The following is a 27,886-nucleotide window of genomic DNA, read 5'->3' as shown; positions in this document are numbered from 1 at the left end:
CAGCTGGGCCCTCCTGTTCTGGCAGCCCTTCTCTCCTGGTCAGGCTTCCGAAGAAGGGAGGAGGCCGGGTTCCGGGCCTGCTGTCCTCACGTGCTTTCCCGGCCACCCCCTCCCGCCCTGCATCTAGGCAGCCAAGCCTGTTCCTCTTCCCCCATTGCGATTGCGACAGGCCGGTCTTAGCTCCCAGCGCTCCCTGTCCCCGCCCCCGCGGCCGGCTAGCTCCACTCCCACTTCCTGAGCCTGGCCGCTGGAGCCCTGGAGGCCAGGCCCGGCCGCTCCCGGCCCCGGGGGGCACGTCGGCCCAGCCGCTGGGCTTGGGAAGCAGCCGCCATCGCCGCTTTGGACGTATAGGCTTCCCACCTTCCTCCCAGGCCTCCACACGCCTGGTCGACGGGTCCAGTGGCCGCCATGCGCCTGCCCTGGGCGGTCTTTCCCTGCGGCCTGGCCTGGGGGTCACTCCTGCTGGGCCTCTGCGGGCTCCTAGTGACATCCCAGCCCCAGCTGGTGAGGGAGGGGCCCAGTGGCTGGTGATGGTAGGGAAGAGGGTGTGAGCAGCCTGCTCTCCAGTCCCTCTGCCCTTCCAAGCTGACCCCTGACTCAATTCTTCTCCCTCACCTCCTTCTCCCCTTGAAGGAGCGCCCATACAGATCGGAGAACCAAACCTGCAGGGACCAGGAAAAGGAGTACTACGAGCCCAAGCATCAGCTCTGCTGCTCCCGCTGCCCCCCAGGTGAGAGGCGGTGGTCCCAGAAAGCCTGGGGCATGGAGGTGGGTTAGAGGAAAGGTGGACATTGTCCACAGTGAGTGTCCATAGTGACAGTGAGAAACATCGGCGGTTTCATATGCAGGCACTGAGATTTGCCCTCTTCAGTGGGCCTCTTAGTCCTTTTCCTCACTGAAAAGTAGCTGGACAGCCATGTAGGATGTAGGGGGCAAGGAGACTGAGGATAGGCTTGGAGTCACCAAGCAAGCAAGCAGCCGAGGTGACGGTGGAATGCCGGCTGTCCTGACGCCCTGTTGCTGCCCCACTCATATCCTAGGCAAGTATGTCACAGCTGAATGCAACCACAGCCAGAACACACTTTGTGCCATGTGCGCTGAAAACTCCTACAATGAGCACTGGAACCACCTCACCATCTGCCAGATGTGCCGTCCCTGTGACCCAGGTGAGTGGAGATGTGCTCGGGGTTGGGACTTCCTGGAGCATAGCCCTTCTCTGAGCTTTCCCATCTCTTCACCAGTGCTGGGCTTCGAGGAGGTTGCGCCTTGCACCAGCAAACGCAAAACTGAGTGCCGCTGCCAGCCAGGAATGTTCTGTGCCCAACGAGCCCCTGAGTGTGTGTTTTGTAATCTACTTTCAGAGTGCCCGCCCGGCACTGAAGTCGAGCTTAAAGGTCAGAGGTCACTGAGGGCAGATAAGGAAAGGAGGCTGAGTGTTGAGCTTGAGTGAGGGCAGGGAGCATGGAACTGTGCCATGGCCAATGCCAGGTAGTCTCTTTGACATAAAATGCTTCTTCTCGTTCCATGCAAAAGAATCACAGAAGGGGTTTGCAGGGAAATGGAATTGGGATGGGTGCTGGAGCACAGGGGGCTCCTCTCAGCATTGAGGAAGCATGGGCAAAATGGCAGGCAGCAGAGCAGAGCTGGGGAAGGTGAGAGCTACAACACAGGGTGGTTGGCAAACAGGAGACCCTTTATAGGGTCCTTTTGCCCATTCACCTGTGCTGGCCTTCCTTTCTCTTGCCAGATGAAATCAGGGAGGATGACAACAACTGTATCCCCTGTAAGGCAGGACACTTCCAGAACACTTCCTCTCGATACGCCCACTGCCAACCCCACACCAGGTGAGTGCCCCTGCCTATGCCTTTCTACCCTCAAAGAAGCCCAGCTGCTCCCATCCTTGATTCCATGCGCTCATGTGGCCACTTCCACCCTGTATCCCTTGAGTTAGGCACTGGAGACAGGAGCAGGAGATCACAATCAATCCTCTTTCTTCTGCAGGTGTGAGGACCAAGGCCTTGTGGAAGAAGCTCCAGGCACCCCCGAATCTGACACAATCTGCAGAAAACCACCAGAGCCACTGCCTCCTGAGATGCCAGGTGAGGGGTGAGACTGAAGGACACAAGGTGGGGTCAGGACACTTTTTTTTTTCCACATTTTTTTTATTGGTGCAGTATAGTTGTACATAATGATTGGATTTGTTGTTACCTGTTTGTACATACACACACTATAACAATATAATTTGTTCAATATCACTTCCCCCTCCCTCCCTGCCTTCATTCCCTACTCCCTTTCCTCTATGGACCTCCTTTTGATTTTCACGAGATCTCTTCCCACCCCACCTTTTTGTCCCTTTTTCCTCTCTAGCTTCCGCATATGAGAGAAAAATATGACCCCTGACTTTTTGCATTTAGCTTACTTCACTTAATTTAATGATGTCTAGTTGCATACATTTTCCTGCAAATAACAATTTCATTTTCTTTTTCTGAATAAAACTCCACTGTGTGTGTATGTGTATATATATATATATACATATCACATTTTCTTTATCCATTCATCCATTGATGGGCACCTAAGCTGGTTCCATAGTTTGGCTACAGTGAATTGTACTGCTAAAAACAAGGTATGCATGTATCACTGTAGTATGATGACTTTAATTCTTCAGAGTAAATATAAAGTAGTGGAATAGCTGGGTCAGTATGGTGGCTCTATGCCTAGTCTTTTGAGGAACCTCCACACTGATTTCCAAGTGGATTTACTAATTAACAACAATGTAAAAGTGTTCCTTTTTCTCCACATCCTCTCCAGAATTTATTATTATTTGTATTCTTGAGGACTGCCATTCTGACAAGTACACACACTTTTAAAGTTATATATAATAAGATGCCAAGAAATACTACAACACAGAGATTTAATTATAGCTGACATATAGCTTCCATTTATTGAGAACTATGTTAGGCAATCTAAACACTTTCCATTCACTATCCCATTTAATCCTCTTAATGATTCTACAAAGGAGATCCTATTATTATCTTCACTGACAGAATGCAGAAATGGAAATCAAAGAAATTAAGTGACTTACCCAAGATCACTCAGGTGGTAACTGGAATTATTAAGATCTATATTTAGGTCTTTCTTACTCTAAATTCCATGCCATAATGTATGCACACCGTGGAAAATTAGAAAATTCAGAATAAGCAAAACTAAAGCAAAACAAACTTACTCACAGAGCCATTGCTTAGCATATTCACTCTTATTATTTTGATATATATTCTCCCAGACATTTTCTTGTGCATATGTATACATATAAATTTTTAACTAAAATGGAGTGATTTTAACATTTTATAACCTAATTATTCTTTTCTTTTCCTTTTTTGGTACTGGGGATTGAACCCCAGAGACCTTACTCATGCTAAGTACAGCTCTCACATTAAGCTATACCCCAATCCCTGTACCCTGATTTTTCACTCAACAGTATATCCTAAATATCTTTCTATGTCCTCTCAGAATTTTTAATTATGTATCAAATACAACTGACATGTTAGAGCTAGAAATGACTAGAGAGTATATAAGCTAACCTGCTTATTTTGTGTATGAAAATTTGATATTTAAATAAATGATATGACTTAAAATCACACCACAGGGAAGAAACCCAGGTGTAACATATACAGCAGCAATCCCAGCTCCTCTGCAGTGGTCTGTATGTAAGATGGCCAAATCCACAGAAATGTGGCTCTACCCTGTGTCCTGAATGTCTTTACAACCCTAAGACTAACCCTCCCCTACTGCCTCCCACCCACCACTTCCAGCCCTTTGAAAACCAGCTGCCCAAGCTCCCATCTCTCACCCACAAGGCAGCCCCATTGGTGGTCTGTGAGCAAGAGGCATGTACACTACCTAAGCATATCTCTCCACAACAGGGTCTCTGTGGCTGCCAAGAGGTCCTCCCCAAGCCCAGCTTAGTTCCCTTCTCCACAACCCAAGGGAAATGGCTCTAATTCTACATTATGACCAGAGCAAAAAAGTTGCTCCCCCTTTTCTCTGTCTGAGTTGGCAGAGAACAGGAAGCCTCCACCTTGGCTTCCTCCTCCTCTGCCCTTCCGGCCATCATCACACACGCACACCACCCGCCCCATCTGTTGTCCTGGCAGAAACCATGCTGGTGCTGGCCATCCTGCTGCCATTGGTCTCCTTTCTGCTCCTCACCACTGTCCTCGCCTGCACCTGGAAGAGCCATCCCTCTCTCTGCAGGAAACTGGGTAGGAAGGAGCTGCCCTTAGCTCCCACATGGATGGTTGGGACTCGGGAGGGATATTCAACTTCCCTAGTGCAAACTCTTCTACCTCCTCCCACCCTCTCAAAGCTCTTAATGCCTGTCCCCCAAAATAAATGTCATTCTCTCCACCTAAGCCCTCATTCTGAGGCAGGGGACAGAGTAATAACAGCCTGTTCTTTCTGGGATCCCAGGATGGGCAGCAACACAGGAGGATGGGGTGTGGCGGGGGGAAAGGCTGGGGGCTGGAGGCCTTTCACCCATTTCATTTTGCATTGCAGGATCCCTGCTCAAGACGCATCCAGAGGTAATGGGGGAGGCTGAGAAGACAGCAAGAAGGGGCGGAGGTGATGAGGTACAGCAGGGAGCAGACCAGAAAAACTCTTTAGGCTTTAACATTCATTCATTCAACTAATAGTTTATTAAGCCATGTACCAGGCACTGTGCTAGGAAATGGGGGTACAGCAGTGAGCAAAGGAAAGCACCCCCCCTCCTAGAGTTTACATGCTGGGGAATAAGAATTATAAACCTAGTATCAGGTTAATATAATACTAAATGAAGCAGGGAAGGGGGACAATGGCAAAGGATGGGGTATGTTATTTTAAACAGAGTGGGCAGGGAAGGTAGCTCCTATTTGTGCAGAGAAGAAATGAGGGAGCCTGCCAGAGAAGTGTCTTGGGGAAAGTGCTTGAGGAAGTGGGGGGAGCATCAAGTGCAAAGGCCCTGAGGAAGGGGGCATGGTGAGGAGCAGAAACTGGTAGTGAATTGCCAAAGTATGGCATAAGATATAAAAGATGGGGATCTCTGTCATTCATCGTTGGTTGATTCTCTGTCTCTCTTCCATAGGGGGAGGAATCCCCTTCGTGTCCTCCTCCGAAAGCCAACCCACATTTCCCTGACCTGGTAGAGCCACTTCTGCCCAACCCTGGAGACTTGTCCCCAGCCCCTGGCGGGCCCCCACCAACTCCAGCTTTGGAGGAAGTGGTGCTACAACAGCAGAGCCCTCTGATCCAGACCAGGGAGTTGGAGGCTGAGTCTGGGGAGCAAGGCCATGTGGCCCACGGTGAGTGAGCCTGGGCAGGCCAGCAGGGAGAAGGGAGTGTGGAGAGGAAGGGATGTTAAAGAAGCAAAAGGAGGGATGGTAGCAGGGAGGGGAAATATGGCCAGATGAAACAAAAAGACCAAAGCAGAGTCAAGACAGAGTTCCTGACAACCAGCCAGAGTGTCACAGTTAGAGAGAGGAAGAGCAAAAAACTCAGAAACAGAAATATACCTAGAGCTCAAGAAGCTAGTAGCAAATGGGAGAGGGGACAGGGAGGGAAGAGCGGGAGGCTGGAAGATTTCAGGGAGCAGCAGTCTGCTCCATTATGGGGCATTCCTTCACGAAGCTCCCTTGACCTCTCTCATTCCACTTCCCTTCTCCCAGGTGCCAATGGTATTCATGTCACCGGTGGCTCTGTGACTGTCACTGGCAACATCTACATCTATAATGGTCCAGTACTGGGGGGAACACGGGGTCCTGGAGACCCCACAGCTCCCCCTGAGCCTCCATACCCCATTCCTGAAGAGGGTGCCCCTGTATCTTCTGAGCTCTCTACACCCTACCAAGAAGATGGAAAAGCTTGGCATCTGGCTGAGACAGAGACAATGGGTTGCCATGCCCTCTAACAGGAGCCCAAGGAGCTAGTTGGTTACCCATGTCAGACGGTGTCTGAGAAACACAAGGAAAAGAGAGGCCCAAGAGTACCTTCTCCTCAGAGGCTACCTACCCACACAGAACTCACATGGAGCCTGTGCAGGGCTCTGAGAGGCAGAGCTTTAAAGGACCGGGCCTCAGACACCTCTTGGAGAGCAGGGTCACGTACTCACTGGGTCCAGTGCCCACTACAGGACTCTCACCACTGCCTGAGCAAGCCCAAGACCTTATTGCAGACCCACCTGCCCACTGGGGCTGCAGCAGCTCAGCCTCAGGCACGGACAGGGCATATGACGCTAAACTTCTGCCCACCGTGGCACTCTGCACCCAAAGCATGGCACACAGGGGAGCCAGTCACATGTTCACTTGCAAGGACATCCTGGGACCTGTAAAGGATTTGTAGTGCTCATCCCCGAGTTCCAGAGGCCCTTTGAGGGCCCATACTTCATGTGAACTGAGATGGACCCTGAATGAAGATGAAGTTATGTGGAGGACCATCCCTCCTCTCACCTCCTAGAGGAGAGGAAAGCAAGACAATGAAAACTGGGGTTTGGGAAGGGTTACTAGGTATGGGGGAGAGTTTGGGAAGGGGGAAAAATGGCAAGTATATTTATGAATTTAACCACATGCAAATAAAGAGGAGATTGAGATTCAAATAATTTATTTTCTTGGGATTTTTGGAGGGTGGTACCAGGAATTGAACTCAGGGACACTCAACCACTGAGCCACATTCCTAACCCTATTTTGAATTTTATCAGAGACAAGGTCCACTGAGTTGCTGAGTGCCTTGCTAAATTCCTGAGGCTGCCTTTGAACTTGGGATCCTTCTGCCTCAGCCTCCCAAACTGCTGGGATTATAGGTCTGTGCTACCACGCCTGGCTAGCTTCTTGGGATTTAAATAGAAACCTAATCCATCAGGGCAATATCAAAGGCAAAGGTCAAGATATTAAAATATAGTTAACCCCACAAAGGTATTTCTGTGAGAAACCCACATATGTAATTCAGATAATAAGGTAATAACACAACTTTGGCCAGAAATTGCCAACATGTCAGGCAGGATTCTAAATACTTTATTAATTAATTTATTTAATCCTCACAAATTATTTATCCTCACAACTCCATGAGGCAGATATTACTCCTGTTTAACAAATGAGGAAACTGAGGCACAGTTTTTAAAAAAATTAAAAGATCTCATTTCTTTATCTCTTACAAAGATAAAGCACCTAAGAATGAACTTAATAAGAAATGCTAACCTTCTAGGGAGGATGGGTACTAGAGATTTAACCCAGGGGTGCTCTACCACTGAACTACATCCCCAGCTTTCCCCCTTTTTTTTTTGAGACAGGATCTCCCTAAATTGCTGAGGCTGGCCTTGAATTGCAATCCTCCTGCCTCAGCCTCCCAAGTCACTGGGATTATAGGCATGTGCCACCACACCTGGCCTGCCTGATTTTAAAGACAATAAATTTAGCCAAAAATGGCAAAGCCAGGTTGTGCACTCAATCTGGCTCTAAAGGCCTCTTGGGTGTTAAAAACTTAATATCACACCCTTCCAGAATTTGATCGTTTTCATTTTTATGTTGTAGGGGATGGAACCCATTTGCACATGCTAGGCAAGTACTCTGCCACTGAGCTACATGCCCCAGACCCCAGAATTTCTTTAAATGGTAGAAGGGGCTGGCTTCTCACTGGGATCTCTCTGTGTTCCACAGACTTTAAGCCTCAGTCAACTCCCAAATGTTTAGCCCCTGCACAAAGTGAACAGTGTTTTCTAGAGCCGGGTGAAGGGAAAGATGTAGACATGAAATAGAATGCAAAAGGCCAAGTTCAGAGTCTATTGATGAATAGAAATATGGCTGGCCTCCTTTTAGCTCAGGAGCACTCATGATTTTTTTGTTTCTTTTTGTTTTATCCCCCCAAAAACGAAAGACTTCTCTAGTGTTCTTATTAGCAAATATTTGCCCTCCTCCCCCAAATTATCTTCCATGCTGCCAGCTATAGGTAATCCTAGCTTGAAAGATTGCTAGGGGAGCTGCTGCCAGCTGACTGCTCCTTCCATAAAAGGCCACTGTCATAGATCCAGGGTTAGGAACTCTGTTACTGGCGTTCATCAAGACAGCGTGGCAGCAAAACACATACCCCAGGAATCATCTGGGCCAACTGAATGGATGGGTTATTTAAGGTTGTCTGTGAAAGAATTAGGTACACCTACATTCTGCAGGAAGTAAATAATGACAAGTTGTATCTTTACAAAGATAAATCTTCCTCCTCCTTCTATATGATAGAGCCAAATGACATGTGTCCTTAATTGTTCCAGTATGCTTAGAGTTTAAAAAAAAAAACTTTTTATACATCTTTTTTTTTTAAAGAGAGAGTGAGAGAGAGAGACGGGGATAGAGAGAGAGAGAATTTTTTTTTAATATTTATTTATTTTTTCTTAGTTCTCGGCGGACACAACATCTTTGTTTGTATGTGGTGCTGAGGATCGAACCCGGGCCGCACGCACGCCAGGTGAGCGCGCTACCGCTTGAGCCACATCCCCAGCCCCTTTATACATCTTTTCAACAAAATAAAAGCAGAAAAAAATGTTTAAAGAAATAGTGCTGAGGCAAAGCCCTGTGACACCATTCAAATTTAGGATCATAGCTCTTATACTATATTAGAACCAAACAGACTCCTATCGGCATCTGCATTGAGGCTGCATTAAAATTATAGATTAATTAGAGAGAATGAACATCTTCCTATCAAGAACACAATGTACCTTTCTATTTGTGTCCCTGCGGTACCACCCTAATGTTTTCTTAGTACAGATCTTAGCTAGGTGCTTTATCTTTGCAAGAGATAAAGAAATGAGATCTTTTAATTTTTTAAAACCTAGCTACTACCAAATGAATTCTCTCATCATACATAATAGTTTTTAATTAATTCTCTCAGGTTATCACCTATAAGTAATGTGAAATTATGTCTGCTGTCCAATTTTTATATTCTTTTTTTTTTTTTTTTTGCATTGGGGATTGAACCTAGGGGCACTTTACCAGTAAACTACATCCCCAGACCTTTTATATATATATATATATATATCCTTTTTTTTTTTTTTTAGTGTCCATGAACCTCTATTTATTTGTATGCAGTGCTGAGAACCAAACCCTGTGCCTCACACATGCTAGGCAAGCGCTCTACCACTGAGCCACAACCCCAGCCCACATCCCCAGACCTTTCTAAAAATATTTTTTAATTTTGATACAGGGTCTCACTAAGTTGCTTAGGGCCCAAGTTGCTGAGGCTGTTCTCCAATTTGTGATCCCCCTGCTTCAACCTCCTGAGTCACTGGGATTACAGGCATGTGCCACTGCGCCTAGCACCTGTTTTTTACTCTTGTCTAAATGCATTGCTTAGAACCTCCAGAATAATGTTAAACAGTAATAAACACCTCCATCTTATTCCCGATTTTAACAGCAGTTTCTTGTTAAGCAGGAGTTGAAACAGTGTTGGTTTTGCTATACTAAAGAAGTATCCATATCTTACTATTACACAACAATCCAACGCATAACAAATAAGGACTGGGACCAGACAGATCGGGTGGAAGCTATTGCAACAAAGAGATGAGAAAAATTGGTGGATTGGGGATATACCTTGGAAATACAGTTACCAGGATGTGCTGATGGGCTTGTATTCTAGCTTATATTTTGAGGCTTGCCTATTATTTTGTTAAATTATTCTGAGCCTCACTTTGAAAATTAACATTTGGAAAAATACTGAATGAGCATTTGCTATATACCAGGCAACAAGGCAGACTTGATTCATAAAGATTACTCATAAAAGATCTCATTTCTTTATGAGATCTCATTTTTTTTCACAGCCTCGTGGAGCCTGTGACATGATTATAGTGAGATGAGTGCTACAAAAGAGAAACACTGACACATTATCAGGCACCTAATCTGGATTTAGAGATCAGGAAACGCCTCCCAGAGGAAATTCAAAATGCAGCCCAAAGAAAAATGAACGGTTGGGTGGGTGGGTCCTGGTGGAATGGATGATATGTGCAAAGGCCCTGTGATAGGAAAAATAATTTGCCTGGAGTTTGGGAACAGAATGAGAATGGAGAAGTAGGCTGGAAGCAGGTCACTCAGACTCCTAAACTATAATAGAAATTAGGAAAACACTACATTGTTTTTTTTAATATAGTAAAATTTATAATGTATGCTAATCTTAAATTTACAGCCTGAAGAATTGTTACATATGTAGATATTTATATATTACCCCAGATACACAGTTTCTGGAAGATGATTTCATGCCCCTTCTCACTCAGTAATCCTTATCCCTGGAGTTGAGTTTATATTCTGGGAGATATATGAGATATAGAATATCTCTCAGAGATATACAATTTCATGGGGGTGGTGCTGGGGAAAGAACTCAGGTTTGTTTTTTTTTTTAGGATTTTTTTTTAATATTTTTTTTTTTAGTTTTTCGGCGGACACATCTTTGTATGTGGTGCTGAGGATCGACCCCGGGCCGCACACATGCCAGGCGAACGCGCTACCGCCTGAGCCACATCCCCAGCCCCCAGAACTCAGGTTCTAACACATGCTAGGCAAGTGCTTTGCCACTGAGCTACCAGCCCTAGATGTTTTACTTTTTAAGTTTATGAGCCTTGAAAGGCTTAGTGGTACACACCCATAATTTCAAGGTCTCACACATGCTTGGCTAGGGTCCTACCATTAACTATATACCTTGAGCTTAAACTACCGCTTCTGTACTCAGCAAAACTAGCCTTTTGGGGAGGCAAGGCAGAAGCAGGCCAGTTTAAGCCCAGGTAGACAACATAAGGAGACCCTGTTTCAAAATATAATAAAATTTGAAAAAGTTTATGAACCTTTGTTTGTATTTGTATGTATTTGAGAAGAATATGTATTATGTTGTTGTTGGATGGAATGTTCTATAAATGTCAGTTTGGTCAAGTTGGCTCATAATACTTGCTATTCAGATATCCAAATCCTTACTGATTGTCTTCTTACATGCTCTATCAATTACTGACAGAAAAGCGGTAAAGCCTCCATTATAATGTGAACCTTTCCATGTCTCCTCTAGATTGTCCAGTTGTATCTTGAAGTTCTTTTGTTAGGTTCACATGGATTACTATGGCTCCTTGGAGCAATGACTCCTTAATATGTTATGTCCATCTCTATCCCTGATCCATTGTTGTTCTGAAGTCTACTTTGTTGTAAACTAATACAGCTACTCCAGGTATCTTTTGGTGAGAGTATGCATAGTAAATTTTTCTTCATTCTTTTAATTTTAACCTACTAACCACTTTATATTTAAAGAGGATTTCTAGTAGAAAGCATATCATTGGGTCTTGTTTTCTAATCCAACCTAACTATCTCTCATTTAACTCGTATGTTTGGATTATTTACACTTAAAGTGATAATTGAAGTAGAAGGACAGAGGAAGGGGAGATGTAGATCAAAGGGTACAAAATTTCAAATAGACTGGGGGAATATGTTTTAGTGACCTATTTTATTGTATAGTGACCAGAATTAATAATAATATATATTTAAAAATTGCCAAAAGGTTAGATTTTTAACATGCTCACCACAGAGAACATCTATTTCTATGGTTCTTTATTTCTTTGTATGGATCCAAGTTTCTGGCTTTTACAATATCTCTTCTTAAAGAACTTCCCTTAATGTTTATTATAAAGGAGATCTGTAGGTAATGAATCTCGTTTTGTTTCTCTGATAAACTTAATTTCTCACTTTTTAAGGCTAGTTTTACTGAGTATAGAAGCTGCAGCTTGAGCTCAAGGTATAGTTCAGTGGTAGAACAACTGGCCAAGCATGTGTGAGACCCTGGGTTCAATTCCCAGCACAGGAGAAAGAGGGGCTGGGGAGGAAGAGAGAATTCTGGTTTTACTGTATTTTTTCAGCATTTCAAAGATGTTATTCTACATGTTTTTTGTTTTGTTTGCAGTTCTGGGGATCAAACCCAGAGCCTGATTCATGTCAGGTGAACAATACCACTGAGCTACACCCTTTGCTCCTTATGTATTTTTTAACTAGATGTCTGCTATAATTCTCATCCTAGTATCTTTGTAGATAATGTGTTTTTTCTTTCTCACTATTTTCAATAATTTCTTTCTCTTTGGTTTTCAACAGTTTGAACATGACATGTCTAGGTGTGTGGCTTTGTGGTGGTTATTGTTATTTGGTATTTATCCTGCTTGATATTCTCTCACTTTGAGTCTATGGTTTGCTGTCTCTCACTAATTTGGTAGAATTCTAAGCCTTCATCTCGCCAACCATTTCTCCTTCTTGTTTGTTCTTTTTTTCCCTTCCAGAATTTCAAGTATATGCATGTTAACTATTTAGTATTCTTGAGTGCTCTCTTCTTTCTTTTTATTCCCCCACTCATTTCTCTTTACACATTTCTGTTTGGATGATTTTTATTGACCTATATATTTAAGTTCACTGATTCTTTCTTCAGCTACATCGTGTCAAGTGATGAGCTAGTCAAAGGTATACTTCATTTCTGTTACCATATTTTTATTTCAAACATCTCCATTTCATTCTTATTAGCTTCCTCTGCCAAAAAGATGAATCAAATCTTATTTTGACATGTTGTTTCCTCTACTTTTCCCATTAAATCTTTTAATTTATTAATCCTGTTGTTTTAATTGATTTTCAGGTTTGTTTTGTTTTGTTTATACTAGGGACTGAACCCAGTACTGAGTTACAATCCCCAGCCCTTTTATTTATTTATTTATTTTGAGGCCCTTTTGCTTAGGGTCTTGCTACATTGCTGAGGCTGGCCTCAAACTTGTGATCCTCTAGTTTAGCCTCCTGAATCACTGGGATCACAGCATGTGCCACTGTGCCAATTAACCCTATTATTTTAAATTCCATGTCTGATTTGAATCTAATACTGATGATTGCTTTGTCTCTTCAAGGTTTTATCTTTCTTTTAAGTGTGCCTTGTGATTTTTTTATTGACAGATAGCTATCCTAGGCTGCCAGATAGCTATTCTAGGCTGGAGGTACAGTGCTTGTCTAGCATGCATCAAGCCCTGGATTCAATTCCTAGCACCCCAGGAATTGTGTGTGCCTGTGTGTGTATACACACATAATTTTTAAAAAAAAATGAGCATTCCTTTCCTTCTGCTAGCTCTTTAGTGTGAAGGATTCTGTAATCTCCTTGAGAAATGGGCTGGGTTGAACGTTTGCTTTGCTATTATTATCCTCAACGCACCAGAGGCTTAAAATTCCTCTAGTGATAACTTGTTTTTGTCTTTCCTCTTAGACTTGCATCTTCCCTTTATACTGTTTCCCAGAAAGAGTCTGTTTCTTACAACTTCTCCATGATGTATTCCTGTGTTATTTTTACTGTCAAGTGGAAGACAGTATATCGTTTCTGGTATTAGTGCTTTTATAAAGAGACTCTGAGAGACCCTCACCTCTTCCACCATGTGAAGTTAAAGCAAAAAGATGGCCTTAAATGAACTAGAAAATGGGCCCTCAACAAACATCCAATATGCTGGTGTCTTAATCATGAATTTCTCAGCCTCAAAGACTGTGCAAAATAAATTCTTGTTGTTTACAAGTCACCTATTTTATGGTATTTTGTTGCAGCAGTCTGAGCAGACTCAAATGAATGGAAAAACACCAATAAGGGGCTGGGGTTGTGGCTCAGAGGTAGAGCACTTGCCTGCCATGCGTGAGGCACTGGGTTCAATCCTCAGCATCAGAGAAAAATAAAATAAAGATATTGTGTCCACCTATAACTAAAAAATAAATATTAAAAAAAAACACAATGGGCTGGAGATGTGGCTCAAGCGGTAGCGCGCTCGCCTGGCATGCGTGCGGCCCGGGTTCGATCCTCAGCACCACATACCAACAAAGATGTTGTGTCCGCCGAGAACTAAAAAATAAATATTAAAAAAAAAAAAACACAAGTAAGATGACAAGATAGTAAGGATTACCCAGGAAAAAAATGTAAGAGACAGCAAAAATCCAGACATACATGTGGAAAAGGCTTAACCCTTTACTTCACCAAAAAAGGAAATCCAAATGTCTAATACATAAAAGGTGCTCAGCATCAATAAACATCAGAGAAATACATAAAATAAAAATACATCCACAAAACTGACCCCCAAAAAATTCAAAACTCTGCAGGGCACAGTGGCACACACCTGTAATCCCAGCAGTTCAGGAGGCTGAGGCAGGAGGATCTCAAGTTCAAAGCCAGCCTTAGCAACTGTGAGGCACTAAGCAACTCAGAGACACCCTGTCTCTAAATAAAACACAAAATAGGGCTGGGGACGTGGCTCAGTGGTCAAGGGCCCCTGAATTAAATTCCCAGTACCAAAGGGGAAAAATAATCAAAACTCTGACAGTACTAAAAGTTGGCAAGTGTGTGGAGCAGATTCTCACACATTGCCCAATGCATGTAAATTGGTTCAATCACTTTATAGTACAGTTGACAATATTCTATGACTCAGCAAGTCCACTCCTAGGTATATACACAGAGAAATGCATACATATAATTACCAGTATTTGTGTATAATAAGGCTAACAGAAAGAATATTCACACTTCCAGTTACAAAGACTGCAACTAAACTATATGTTTATTATCATAAATAATGGTATAGTCCCACAGTGGAATGCTATAGAATAGTGAAAGTTGGTGAACTAAAATGAAACATGGCAATGAACATGAATCTCAAACATTTCACTAAGAAAAATATAGGAAATTAAAATATGCCACCCCAAAATATGATACTTAATGCAATAAATAAATTAAAAGCACTCTGCCCTTTCTCTGCTACTTGCCTATAAAAGCAGGCTGACTCAGTCACCAGAGACTCTTATCCCAGAGACAATAGGGAGATGAATCTACATAACACCAATAAGCTTTACTGAATCCTTAACTTTTCTTAATTCCCCATAAAGTTACCTTTTCATAGTTTACTGATCTTGTAAGCCCAAAACTCTTTTCCTTTGTTTTTTTCATTCTTTAAATTCATTGTTCTTTGTTAAGATGCAATATAAACCGAAATTCTAACCTCCTAAACTTCCCTGCTTTAAGCTATTCATCACTGAGTTTCTTTTGCATGTATGCAGAATGCATGCATTAATAAATTCTTTTTTTTCTTTTAAATGGATCTGGGGATTGGACCCCGAGCCTCATGAGTGCTAGGCATGCACTCTACTACTGAGCTACACCCCACCCTCTTTTGCTAATCTTTTTTCAGTCAAACTTTTGGGCCCCAGCCAGAGATCTTAGGAGGACAAAGGAAAAATGTTATTTCCTCTCCTACAGAAACAAAACAGAAAAGAAAATATACAGTGTGATTCCCTCCATAAAGTTTTAAAAACTAAATTACATTGTTTAGAGGTACATTTATAAGTAGTGAAACCATATAACAACAGTCAAGGAAATGACCACCCAAAGCTGTTTAATCATTGCTCTAGAAAGGAGAAAGTTTGTTATGATCAAAAAGGGGTGCATGAAAGACTTCTGAACTCCCAATAATGCTCCGTTTCTTGATCTAGGTGGTAATTACATAATCATTCCACTTGATAATCATTCAGTAAACTATAATCCACACACAATTTTCTGCTAGGATGTAAGTTTCACACCTAAAGGAAAAATAAGAGACCAGGCTGGGTTTAAGTGTGATGAAAGACCAGCTTGAGAATTATAGGGTGACTATGAGGCAATCAATTGTTGATGATATTAAATAGACTGGAGACATAAATCAGGGATGATATGGATGATTTAGATGATAACTGAAGAACAATAATAGATAAGATCATCTACAAAATGTGTAAGTGACAAGAGAAGCAGGCATAAGACAAGACTCCTTGTGGAACTCCCACATATGATGAGCAGAGGAGAAAACACTGGCAAGGGATACTGCGAAAGAAAAACCAAAAAAGTAGGAAGAAAACCAAGGAAAGGTGATGTCTGGAAAAAAAAAATGTTTTAAGAGGGGAGTAATTGATATGTTGAATGCTAGTCAAATAAGATGAAGATGGAAAAGTGGGGCTGGGAATGTGGCTCAGGCGGTAGCGGGCTCGCCTGGCATGCGTGCGCCCAGGTTTGATCCCCAGCACCACATACCAACAAAGATGTTGTGTCCGCTGAGAACTAAGAAATAAATATTAAAATTTCTCTCTCTCTCTCTCTCTCTCTCTCTCTCTCTCTCTCTCTCTCTCTCTCTCCCCTCTCTCACTCTCTCTTTTTTTTTAAAAAAAAAAAAAGATGGAAAAGTGTCTATTGCATTTTAAAACGTGATCAACTGGGGCTGGGATTGTGGCTCAGTGGTAGAGTGCTCGCCTAGCATGCACGAGGCCCTGGGTTCAAACCTCAGCACCACATAAATGTAAAATAAAGATATTGTGTCCACCTAAAACTAAAAAATAAATATTTAAAAAAATATATGATCAACTGATCTAAGCAAGAGTGAGTCCAATGAAGAGATGGGGATGAAGGTTGAAGGGGAGGTAAGCAGGATTACCACAATTCCACAAGGTACCTTTTAAAATTATGTCCCAGAGAACACTATGAATGCAGACAACAATACAACAGAGCTCCATACTGCTATGTAATGCAGAGAACCTGGGAAGGAAATGGCATTCTTGACTAAAAGATTTTAAGAACACTGTAAGGTCCAACTGCATATCATCAAATATTGGTTCTAGATCTGGGGTTGAAGCTCAGTGGTAGAGCACTTGCTTAACATGTTGTAGGCACTGGGTTCAATTCTCAGCACCGAATATAAATAAATAAAATAAATATCCATCAACAACTAAAAACAATTTTTTTTTTAAATACCGGTTCAACCTTTTATTAAACTTGGGCTGGAATGGAGCATGGTAGTACATTCTTGTAATCACAGCAACTCAGGAGGCTAAAGCAGAAGGATTGCAAGTCTGAGGTCAGCCTCAGCAATTCAGCAAGACCCTGTCTCAAAACAAAAATAAAAAATAAAAAAGACTGGGTATGTAGCTCAGTGCTCCTGGGTTAAAGTCTTAGGTAAGGAAAAAAAAAAAAAAAGAAACAACTCTGTCCTGAGGTATAGCTCAGGACTTTTATGGAGAATAAATAAAACAACTGACATACATATAGTAGGCATTCAACAAATGTAAATATTTTTCATATTACTTAGACAATTCTTTCAAGAAGTTTGGCTATGAAAGAAGGAGAACAATAAGTCAATAGCTGAAGAGGAGAATGGAATTTTGAAGGAAAGTGGTATTTTGTTTTGTTCTTAATTGACTTTATATTTTAGAAACTTCAGGTTTTCAGAAAAAATTATGCAGGAAGTACAGGGACTTCTCACATACTTTGTCTCCCCCTTCACACCTGAGTTTAGTAACATCTTCCATTAGTCTGATACATTCATTATGATTAACATACCCTATTGATAACATTACTACCAACTAAAATTGGTAGTTTATACTAGGCTCACTCTTTGTTTTGTACTATTATATGGGTCTTGACAAATACATAATGTCACAAACCATCATTACAGAATCATATAGTATAATTTCACTCTCCTGAAAATTCCCTGGGCCCCACTTTTCATCCCTCCTCCCTCTAAGCTCTTGAGAATCACTAACTTTTTATTGTCTTTATAGTTCTTCTTTTTCTAGAATGTCAATAAATTGAAATTATGCAGTAGGTAGCCTTTTCAGACTGGCTTCTTTCCTTTAGCAATATTCATTTAAGTTTATTCCATTTTTTTGTTGATTGGTTGGTTGGTTGGTTCTTTGAGGGTTTTTTAAATATTTATTTATTTATTAGTTATAGGTGGATACAATATTTTAAATTTATATTCATTCATAAAAATGTTAATTTTTGTGAAGAATGTAAGTTCTTTTTTAGAATTTTCTGTATTTGAATGCTCAGGTGTTCTGGTACCATTTGTTGAAAAGGCTATTTTTTTCTCCATGGTTGTGCTTTTGTTCCTTTCTCGGAGATCACTTAGCTATGCTTATGTGAGTCCATTTCTGGGCTCTCTGTTCTGTTCCATTGATCTATTTGTCTCTTCTTTCACCAATACCAACACCTATTTGATTACTATAACTTTCTATAGAGCTCAGATACTATCACTCCTCCAATCTTTTTCTTTTTTGATATTTTTCGATTGGCTATTCTGAATATTTTGCCTCTACATAAAAATAAAAATTTTAGCAATTTGTGGGTATTCACACATAGCTTGCTGGCATTTTGATTGAAGTTGTATTGAACCTATAGGTGAATTTTGGATGAACTGACATCTTAACGATATTTAATCTTCTTCTCCATGAACATGGATTTTCCTTCCATTCATGTAGTTTTTTACTTCTTTCATTCAAATTATATAGTTGTCCTCATACAGAACTTTCACATATTGTTAAACCTAATTTCATTTTGGAGTTCTCTAATGCATTTGGTATTGTGTGTTTGTTTGTTGATGTAGTTGTTGGTTTGTTTTGTTTTTCATTTCAAATGCTGCTTATTTATTGTTAATACTCAGGAAAGCAATTGGCTTTTGTATACTAACTTAGTATTCTGTGGCATTGCTATATCACCTAATAATTGATTTTCTACATAGACAATGATGCCATTCTATAGTTTCAATTCATCCTTCCCAGTCTCAATATTTTCCTTTCTTGTCTTTCTATATTTTCCTTTTCTGGTCTTATTGTAAGGATTTCAATATGATGTTGAAAAGCTGTGGTGAAAAGAGACATCCTTATCTTGTTCTTGATTCTTGGTGAAAAAGAAGGAATCTATTTTCTCACCATTAAGTATCATATTAGCTGCAGGGATTTTTATTTATTTTTTGTTTGTTTGTTTTTTTGTAGCTATTCTTCATCAGGTTGAAGAGTTCTTCTCTAGTCCTAGTTTACTGAGACTTTTTAAAAATCATAAATGTGTTAAATGTTATTAATGTTATTTATTAATAATATTGTTTGATTTTCTTTCTTTAATCTGTTGATGTGATGAATCACATTATCTGATTTTTGAATTTTTTTTTTGAGAATTTTTAAATATTTATTTATTTTTTTTTTAAATTTTCGGTGGACACAACATCTTTGTTTGTATGTGGTTCTGAGGATCGAACCCAGGCTGCCCGCATGCCAGGCATGCGCGCTACCACTTGAGCCAAATCCCCAGCCCTGATTTTTGAATATTGAACCAGAGTTGCATATCTGGAATAAATCTCATTTGGTTGTGGTAAATAATTCTTTTTCACATAATTGAATCCACAGTGTTCTTTTCTTATTTATTTATTTATTTATTTATTTTTACTACCAGGGGTTGAACCCAGGGGCACTTAACCACTGAGCTACCTCCTAGCCCTTTTTTATATTTTATTTAGTTAGAGACAGGGTCTCACTGAGTTGCTTAGGACCTTGCTGAGTTGCTGAGACTAGCTTTGAACTCGAATTATTTCTATCATTACTTTGAACAAAATGCCAGTTGCTCACATCAATTAAAAATAAGAAAAATAATGGGCTGGGGTTGTAACTCAGTGGTAAAAGTGCTTGCCTAGCACATGTGAGGCACTGGGTTCAATCCTTAGCACCACATAAAAATAAATAAAAGTATTGTATCCATATATAACTAAAAAATATTTTTAAAAAAAGAAAAAAGAAAGAAAAAGAAAACCAGGTGTAATGGTGCATTCCTGTTATCCCAGAGACTCAGGAGGCTGAGGCAGGAGTATGGCAAGTTAAAAGCCAGCATCAGCAACTTAGTGAGACCCTATATCAAAATGAAAAATAGAAAGGACTGGGGATGTAGTTCAGTGGTAAAGCACCCCTGGATTCAATCCCTGATATTTTAAATAAAATAATATAAATATTTCACTTCATTTTCACCTTGGTTACATGATTTCTGAGGAGAATTCAGACATAATTCTTACCTTTGTTCCTCTGTAAATAATGTGTTTGTTTTCTGTTTCTTTATTGTTGATGTTTCTTTCAAGATTTATTTTTTTAGTGCTAGGGCCTTGCACATACTAAGCAAGCACTGTACAACTGAGCTATACCCTTAACCCAGGATCTTATTCTTTATTTATTTATTTTCATTTTTTAACATGGTCTCACCATGTTATCCAGGCTGGCTCAAACTCCTGGGCTCAAGCTATTCTCTCACACTCCAAGTCTGCACCCAGTTTATCTTTAATTTTCTGTACTTTGAAAATGATATGCCTTAGAGTAGTTTTTTTGGCATTTATTTTGTTTGGTGTTCTTGAGCTTCCTGGATTTGTGGTTTAGTATCTGACATCAATTTGGGGAAATTCTCAGTCATTATTTTTTCAAATATTTCTTCTGTTCCTCTTCTCTCTTCTCCTTCCTATTGCATAGATGTTACACCTTTTGTGGTTATCTGTTATCTTGGATAGTCTCTCCTGTGTTTATTTTTTGTTTTACTTTTTCAGACTCTTTTCTGTTTGCTTTTCAGATTTGGAAGTTTCTACTGAGATAGAATTTCTTTTTCTTTTTTCCTTTTGTTTTTCTGTAGTACTGGGGATTGAACCCAGGGGCATGCTACCACTGAGTTATATTCCCCGGTCCTTGTTATTTTTTGAGATAGGGTCTGTGCTAGATTGCTGAGGCTGACCTCAAACTTGCGATCCTGCCTCAAGTTCCCAAATTGCTAGGATTCCAGGAGTGTGCCACCACACTGGGCCTTGGGCCAGAGTTGTTTTTTTTTTTTTTTTCTTCAAGGAGTGTCTACTCTGCTAATAGGCCCATTGAAGCCATTCTTCATTTCTCTTAACATCTTTTATTTCTTTTTTAGAATTGCCATCTCTCAAAAAAAAAAAATGGCTGTAGTGTTGCATATCTGTAATTCCAACCATCTAGGAGGCTGACACAGAAAGAGTGCTAGTTCAAAGCCAGTCTGAGCAATTTAGCAAGACCCTGTTTCAACAAAACAAAACAAACAAAAAGACTTTCCATTTCTCTACCACACTCTCCATCTGTTCTTGCATGCTGGCTACTTTTCTACTAGAGCCCTACCTTATTAATAATAGTTGATTTACAGTCCCAGTTGAATAATTTCACCATCCCTGTCATCTCTGAGCCTGGTTCTGATGGTCCCTTTGCCTCTTCAAACTATATGATGGGGTTTTGGGTTATTTATTGTTTTTTTTTCCACAATTTTTATTGGTGTATTATATCTATACATTATGATGGGATTTGTTGTTACATATTCATACATGCACACAATATAACAATATAATTTGGCCAATATCCCTGCCCACTCCCTCCCCACCTACCAGCCCTTGGTCCCTTTTTTCTACTGATATCTCTTTGATTTTCATGAGACCCACCTCTATCTTTCTTTTCCTTTTTCCTCTCTAGCTGCCACATATGAGAGAAATCATGTAACCCTGGATCTTCTGAGTTTGACTTATTTCATTTAACATGATGGTCTCTAGTTCTATCCATTTTCCTGCAAATGACATAATGTCAGTTTTCTTTATGGCTAAATAAAACTCCATCCTGCATATATTGTTTGGGGTTATTTAAATTTCATTTTTTGCTTTGTTATTTTTTGGTATGCCTTGTGATTTCTTTCTTGATAGCCAGACCTGGAATTGCTGTAAATAGGCCATTAGTATGGGGTGGCAGGGTATGAGGGGAAGAAGCTTTCCACAGTTCTTTGGTTGAGTGAGCCTGTACCTCTGGACTATGAACTTCCTAAGTGCTTCTCAGTTTCCCTCCATAGATGCGACAGGATGGCTAGAAGGGTGGCTAGAAGGGCCTGGGGTTGGGTATCTCCCTTCTCCTAAGCCAGCTGACTCTGATAAAACCCTAGCAGGTTAGGTTCTGGTTAACAGTCTGTCCTCAGGGCATATCTTGTTAGGAAGAACAAAATCTCTGTAGTATTTCAAAATGGTGCCTGCTCCCCTCCCGCTGCCAGACACATGAGGAGATTTTTCTCTGATATTTCCTATGAACCTGATAAAGTTCCAGGAGGTAAAATGCACACACATGGCTGCCCCTGATAACTAAGTCCCCCCTGGAGTTTTTCTTTCTCAGACCTACCCACTTTGAGCCTCCAGCAATTCATCAACCCACCACAGGTCCCCAGTGAAGTTTCACCTCATGGCTTTCTGCTCTGGTGACTTGTAATGCACTGTATTCACCTCCACCTCTCTCCAATTTGGAGAGACAATGATTTGTTCGGTGTAAGACTCTTGTATGCAAAAACAATATTTTGTATACAAGAATATTGAAGGTGGCTGGGGCTATAGGTCAGTGGTAGACAGAGTAGTTGCCTAGCATGTGTGAGGCACTGGTTTCTATCCTCAGCACTACATTAAAAAATAAATAAATGAAATAAAGATATTGTGTCTATCTACAACTAAGAATATTAAATATATATATATATATGTATGTATATATGTATGTATATGTATATAATATTGAAGGACTAGCTGTTTTCCAAACTAGAGGGTCCAGAAAATTCTCACAGATCCTAAATCTTAAGGGAAAATCAGTTCAACCCTTAATCTTTCTAATAGGCACTCAGGCACTCTACCAGGGACAGGGAAGCCTGAGACGTGAACGTGCCTTCTAGAAGCTTATGAAAAAACAAACTTTGGTGTCGTGTTTAACATCTTGTGTCACATACAATCCTCACTACGGCTCTGCCACTCCCCTCACTTCACAGACGTAGAAACTTGACCACAACCTCCTAGTTTGCTCAACTGTTCCCAATATGCCTCTTTTTACTCAGGCCTGCCAGTCCACTGCCTCTCCTACATCTCCTTCCATTTTCACTTCCCTTCTTCTCATCTTCACCACAGTCTTTTTTTTTTTCTTTGTCCTAGGGATTGAACTCAAGGACACTTTACCACTAAGATACAACTTCAGCCCTTTTTATTTTTGTTTTGAGGCAGGGGCTAACTAAATTGCTCTGGCTGACTTCGAATTTGTGATTCTCCTGCCTCAGCCTCCTGAACAGCCTCCTGAATCTCTGGGTTTACGGGTGTGCACCACACCACTGTGCCCTGTTACTCAGTCCACTATGTTTATCACTCTTTTGTCAATGTTATAAACTCTTTGCCTCTTTGAACTTCAATCCCACCTTCAGGAAAACACCCCGATCCTGGATAAACTGAACTTTTTCCTTCTCCATGCATATAACTAGATCTCTGAGTACCACAGAGTAGTCTCACATATTAATGTGTATTGTTACTTCAAGTCATGTTCCCCACCAGGCATGGTGGCCCTCTGCACTGCTAGATGATCCTGTTCTATCCTTCTGGCCAACCTGCTCTTTCCCTCCACACTATGACCATTTATATCTCTTTTAATCAGACTTCAAAGTCCTGCCTCTTCTTTTTTTAATATTTGTTTTGTGGTTTTTTGTTTTGTTTTGTTTTGTTTTTAGTTGCAGGCAGACACAATACCTTTATTTTTATTTTTATGTGATGCCAAGGATTGAACCCAGTGCCTCAGGCATGCTAGGCGAGAGCTCAATTAAATGACCAAAAGTGGTAGATGTAACTGACTTGAGCTAAGATGTTATGAAGTCGTCCAATAGTTCATAATTGGAGAGAATTGCAATAGGAAGGCACATTCCCACTGACTGTAGATTTCGGAAGTGATGGTGAGATGAGATAAGGTCTAGCATTGGAAGGAGAACTCCTTGGTGGATAAGAGCTTGGAGGGAAGCCTGATCGCCTTTTTGCGAAGGTCAACATTTTCGCTGGAATGAACTCAAGAGAGAAAGATTCTCAATTGGTACGTGCTTGGATGAAATATGGACAACGGCAAGTGTGAGCGGGACTTCGTGGCTCTCCCAGGGCCTCTGCCTCTGTAGCTTCCTCCCAAACCCATGCCTTCAGACCAAGGCTGAATTCTGAAGTGGAATTCTAACCTAGCACTGACACAGAACTTGACATCCTCAAGGCCAGGAGCTGACCTAATAACTGAGTCTTAACCTCACTGATTAGTCCCTAACTCTACCATCCAAACGTTATTGTTGGGGTGAATCCTCTTATGTTGAATTGAGTCTTAATGACAAAATTGCAGTTCCAGCCTATCTCTTCCTCAGTCTCAAGCCCTGTCCTTGAAACAATCCTTTTCAGTAATAGTAGTTGTGGTCATAGTTATGGTATGTTAGGAGTATTGTTGTAACAATACTGGAGTAGTAGTGGTAGTTGACATTGTAGTTGTTATTACAGTAGCATCAGTAACTAAAATTTAATGATGCTTAATTATATGCCAGGCCCTGTGCTGAATGCTTAAATGTTTATTTAATCCTAATAGGTGTTCCCATCTATCTCCTAGGAGGAGATAGAAACTCTTTGTAAATACTGTTATTGCTTTCTTTGTTGTTGCTGCATAGGTAAGACCTTCTCATTAGGGGAAAAAAATAGAAGACTTACATTAGTAAAAAGTGTAAAATTAAAGTTACTATCATCATATCTTTTTAAATTAATCACTACTATGCCTTACCAGGTATAAATTCTTCTAACATCTGTAAAAATCCTTAAGATTCAGCATGTGGTTTATTTCTCTTATTTGATTCAATAAGGTATTATGAATCTTCTCCCATATTAATAAATATACTTTATTTTTAAAGTACTGGTGATTGAATGCAGGGACGCTTTACCACTGAACTACATTCCCAATCCTTTTTTTTTTTTTAATTTTTAGTTGTAGATGGATACAATACCTTTATTTAATTAATTAATTTATTTTTATGTGGTGCTGATGATCAAACTCAGTGCCTCACACATGCAAGGCAAGCACTCTACCACTGAGCTACAACCCCAGCTTCCTAATCTTTTTAATTTTTTTATTGGTTTTATTTTTCAAATATATGACAGCAGAATCCATCATGATTCTTATTACACATATAGAACTTTTTCATACCTCTGTGTATAAAGTATGTTCACACTAATTCATGTCTTCATACAAGTACTTTGGATAATGATGTCTATCACATTCCACCATATTTTTTATTTTGAGACAGGGTCTTGCTAAGTTGTTTAGGCTAGCCTTGAACTCACAATTCTCCTGAGGCACTGGAATCACAGGTATGTGCCACCATACCTGGCCAATAAATAAACTTTTAAAACATTATTTTAAGAACTATTCTGCATTGCATCATTCATAACACTATATACTTATCCAATCTTTTATTTTTGGACATTTAGATCATTTGGGGTAGGAGTTCCTATTATAAATTTTTTTTCCACAGACCATCCTTTCACTAAATCTTTGCATACATTGTCACTTATTTCCTTAGCACATATTCCTAGAAGTAGAATTGTTGTATCAGATTATGAGCATTTTTAAGGCATTTGAAACCTCCAAGAACACAAACACTGAAGATCTGACCTTGAACCCTGGCTTTTGGCATGTTGCCTAGGCAAATCACTTCCTGGTGCTGAGTGTGAGCCCGGTGTTCCTTCTTCCTCTATTTGTCTACTTAATTACATTCTACCCTATTCTCACTATTTATCCACAGGTCTTACACTACTCCCTAACTACAAACCCCTGAGGCCAAGGTCTGTGAGTATTCCCCACTGCATCCTCACCAGCACCCAGCACAGAGCTGTGTCTGGGCTAGAAATGGTGATTTAGAAACAGCAATGGTCTGCAAGAATGGCACCCTGATTCCATTCCCAACTATTTGTGTTAGTTATTTTAAAAAGCTTTTCATGACTGGCCCCATTTACCTGTCCAGGCTTATCATCTCTCTGTCCTTTTACATTACAATTCTAAGCTAACAATTCTTAGAACATATCTTATTTTTTATACTTTTGTGCATCTGACCACATCTCAGAATTAGTAGCCCATATTGTGCCTTTGTGCAAATTAGGAAAAGATGTCACTTCCTCCTAGTAGTTGTAGGCTAGATTTCACATCCCATCATCCCTTGGCCTGGCAGCATCTGCACTGCCCAGCCTACATACCATCTGCACAGCTTGGGACACACAGCAATGGATGTGCAAGTAGCAAACCTTTACTCATTCCAGTCACAGATCAAATGCTACCTCTTCCATGAAGTCATCTTCTGATACTCTCACAGATTTAGTTGGTTTTTCTGGCAAGCTTTTTCCTCTGATTTGTGAATAACCTTCACTGTAACAGCTATCTTTACTGAATTGTGGTTATTTCCCTACATATTACCTTCTCATTTGGATTACTCTTGGTGCTTTTCCCTCTTTAATCCCACATACAAAACCCAGTTCCTAACAATCTTGCTGAATAAATGAAAGAGTGAATGTGGTAGTTTACCTCTCTGATTCTCATGCTGCTAGTCTGAAGATAAAAGAATCAAAAAAGAGAGAGAGAGAGAGAGAGAGAGAGAGAGAGAGAGAGAGATGCCTGAAATTCCTGCCAACTCCAAAATTCTCTTTTCCAATAAACATTATGTAAATATTTGTTAAGCAAAGGGATAGCAGTCAACCAAAAATGTCCCTTTACAGGTTTGTCTTAAAGAGACATGAATCAATTAGTTTACGTTTTCTTCTATAAGCAGATTAGCATGGATTTTTAGAATTCTTTGGAATCTCTTAAAATGTTTTTGCCTTGCCTCTTAGAATAGTCAGCAGCATTTGGAACCATCTGAAATCAGCCAAAAGTGGTGTCTGCCTTAGGAAATTCTTCAGAGAGTGGCTTGCCTTTCATCTTATGCAGATTCCTCAAATTAGATGATCTGGAGATGATCTCTATCTTAGATTATGTAAATTATCCATCCCTGTTATCTGTTTCAGATATTTTCATAAGAGCAACATCTGTTTCTCAACAAAAGGCAACCCTTTACATAGTTTTGAGGTTGGTGCTACTTATCTCATGAGAAGAAATTTTACCCTGTGTCCTTCCTCCTTCTCTAGAGAGTTTCTCCCTAAGTGTACCTCTATCTACTCAAAAGAAAGAAAATCTATTTAAAAACATCAAACCTCTGAGAAATAGAAGCAGAGATCCAAAATAGGGGCTTGTATAAACCACATGAACTCCTGGTCTCCAGAGACCACCAATTACTTGAAATTCTATTTACAATATTGCATGCACATTATTTTCTAAAAGAAGATAAGTATCTTTCTTTCTCTTTGTTTTTTCCCCTTGCTACTGGGGATTGAACTACTCTACCACTGATCTACATCCCCAGCCATTTAAAAATAATTATTTAAAATTTTGAGACAGAGTCTCACTAATTTGCCCAGGATGGTCTAGAACTGTGTGCATGTGTGTGTGTGTGTGTGTGTGTGTGTGTGTGTGTATGTGGCTGGGGATTGAACCCAGGGCCTTCATGAATGTGGAAGGCACTCTATCAACTAAGCTATATCTCCAGACCAGCACAGAATTTTTAATCCTTCTTTTTCAACTTCCAAAATAACTAGGATTACAGGTATGCACCACTGCACACAACCAACATCTTTCTCAAGATACTCAAAGGATCGAGGCTGGGGATGTGGCTCAAGCGGTAGCGCGCTCGCCTGGCATGTGTGCCACCCGGGTTCGATCCTCAGCACCACATACAAAGATGTTGTGTCTGCTGAAAACTAAAAAATAAATATTAAAATTCTCTCTCTCTCTCTTAAAAAAAAAAGAATTAAAAAAAAAGATACTCAAAGGATCTCCTGGATCCCCCCAAAACCCTAATTAAGAGACACTAGCATAGAGTCTGGGCTAAAAGATATTAAAAAGTACAGGAGCTTTTAAGATCAAATAATGCTATGGTGCTGGTTTTTGTTTTTGTTTTGTTGTTGTTGTTTTGGTTTGGGATTTTTTTGTTTGTTTGTTTTTGGTATGGAGGACTGAACCCAGGGATACCTTATCACTGAGCCACATCCACAGGCATTTTTATTTTTTGAGATAAGGTCTCACTAAATTGCTGAAGGCCTTGCTAATTTTATGAGGATGGCCTTGAATTTATAATCCTCCTTCCT

General features: G+C 40.5%; 2 protein-coding genes across 7 annotated transcripts in view; one reads left to right on the top strand and one right to left on the bottom strand.

The window, feature by feature from the left end:
* Vamp1 (vesicle associated membrane protein 1) overlaps positions 1–27,886 on the bottom strand; it is an 80,649-nt gene that overhangs the window by 8,935 nt on the left and 43,828 nt on the right. The gene's annotated exons all lie outside the window — the stretch shown is intronic.
* Positions 169–26,218, top strand: Ltbr (lymphotoxin beta receptor). Of its 6 annotated transcripts, none has more exons than XM_078015362.1 (11): positions 169–504; positions 634–730; positions 1,041–1,166; positions 1,242–1,394; positions 1,748–1,844; positions 2,002–2,099; positions 4,152–4,259; positions 4,555–4,628; positions 5,120–5,336; positions 8,412–8,481; positions 25,459–26,218. In XM_078015362.1, the coding sequence occupies exons 1-10, from the start codon at positions 409–411 to the stop codon at positions 8,450–8,452; spliced, it is 1,107 nt and encodes a 368-aa protein (XP_077871488.1). In that variant the 5' UTR covers positions 169–408; the 3' UTR covers positions 8,453–8,481; positions 25,459–26,218. The 6 variants fall into 6 exon arrangements, with proteins under 6 accessions (XP_077871488.1, XP_077871485.1, XP_077871487.1 ...); XM_078015359.1 differs by lacking the exon at positions 25,459–26,218 and adding an exon at positions 10,434–13,566; XM_078015361.1 differs by lacking the exon at positions 25,459–26,218 and adding an exon at positions 9,217–9,415.

This window comes from Ictidomys tridecemlineatus, chromosome 6, assembly GCF_052094955.1.
Source record: "Ictidomys tridecemlineatus isolate mIctTri1 chromosome 6, mIctTri1.hap1, whole genome shotgun sequence".
Classification (NCBI taxonomy): Eukaryota; Metazoa; Chordata; class Mammalia; order Rodentia; family Sciuridae; genus Ictidomys; species Ictidomys tridecemlineatus.
Note: the sequence above shows the minus strand (reverse complement) of the source record. Positions and strands in the feature narration are given on the sequence as shown.

Excerpts from the sequence above, each read along its gene's own strand:
- Ltbr (XM_005338358.5), top strand. The coding sequence starts at position 409 with ATGCGCCTGCCCTGGGCGGTCTTTCCCTGCGGCCTGGCCTGGGGGTCA. Across the intron at positions 1,845-2,001 it reads CACTGCCAACCCCACACCAG|GTGTGAGGACCAAGGCCTTG; the intron begins GTGAGTGCCCCT and ends TTTCTTCTGCAG. Across the intron at positions 2,100-4,151 it reads ACTGCCTCCTGAGATGCCAG|AAACCATGCTGGTGCTGGCC; the intron begins GTGAGGGGTGAG and ends TTGTCCTGGCAG.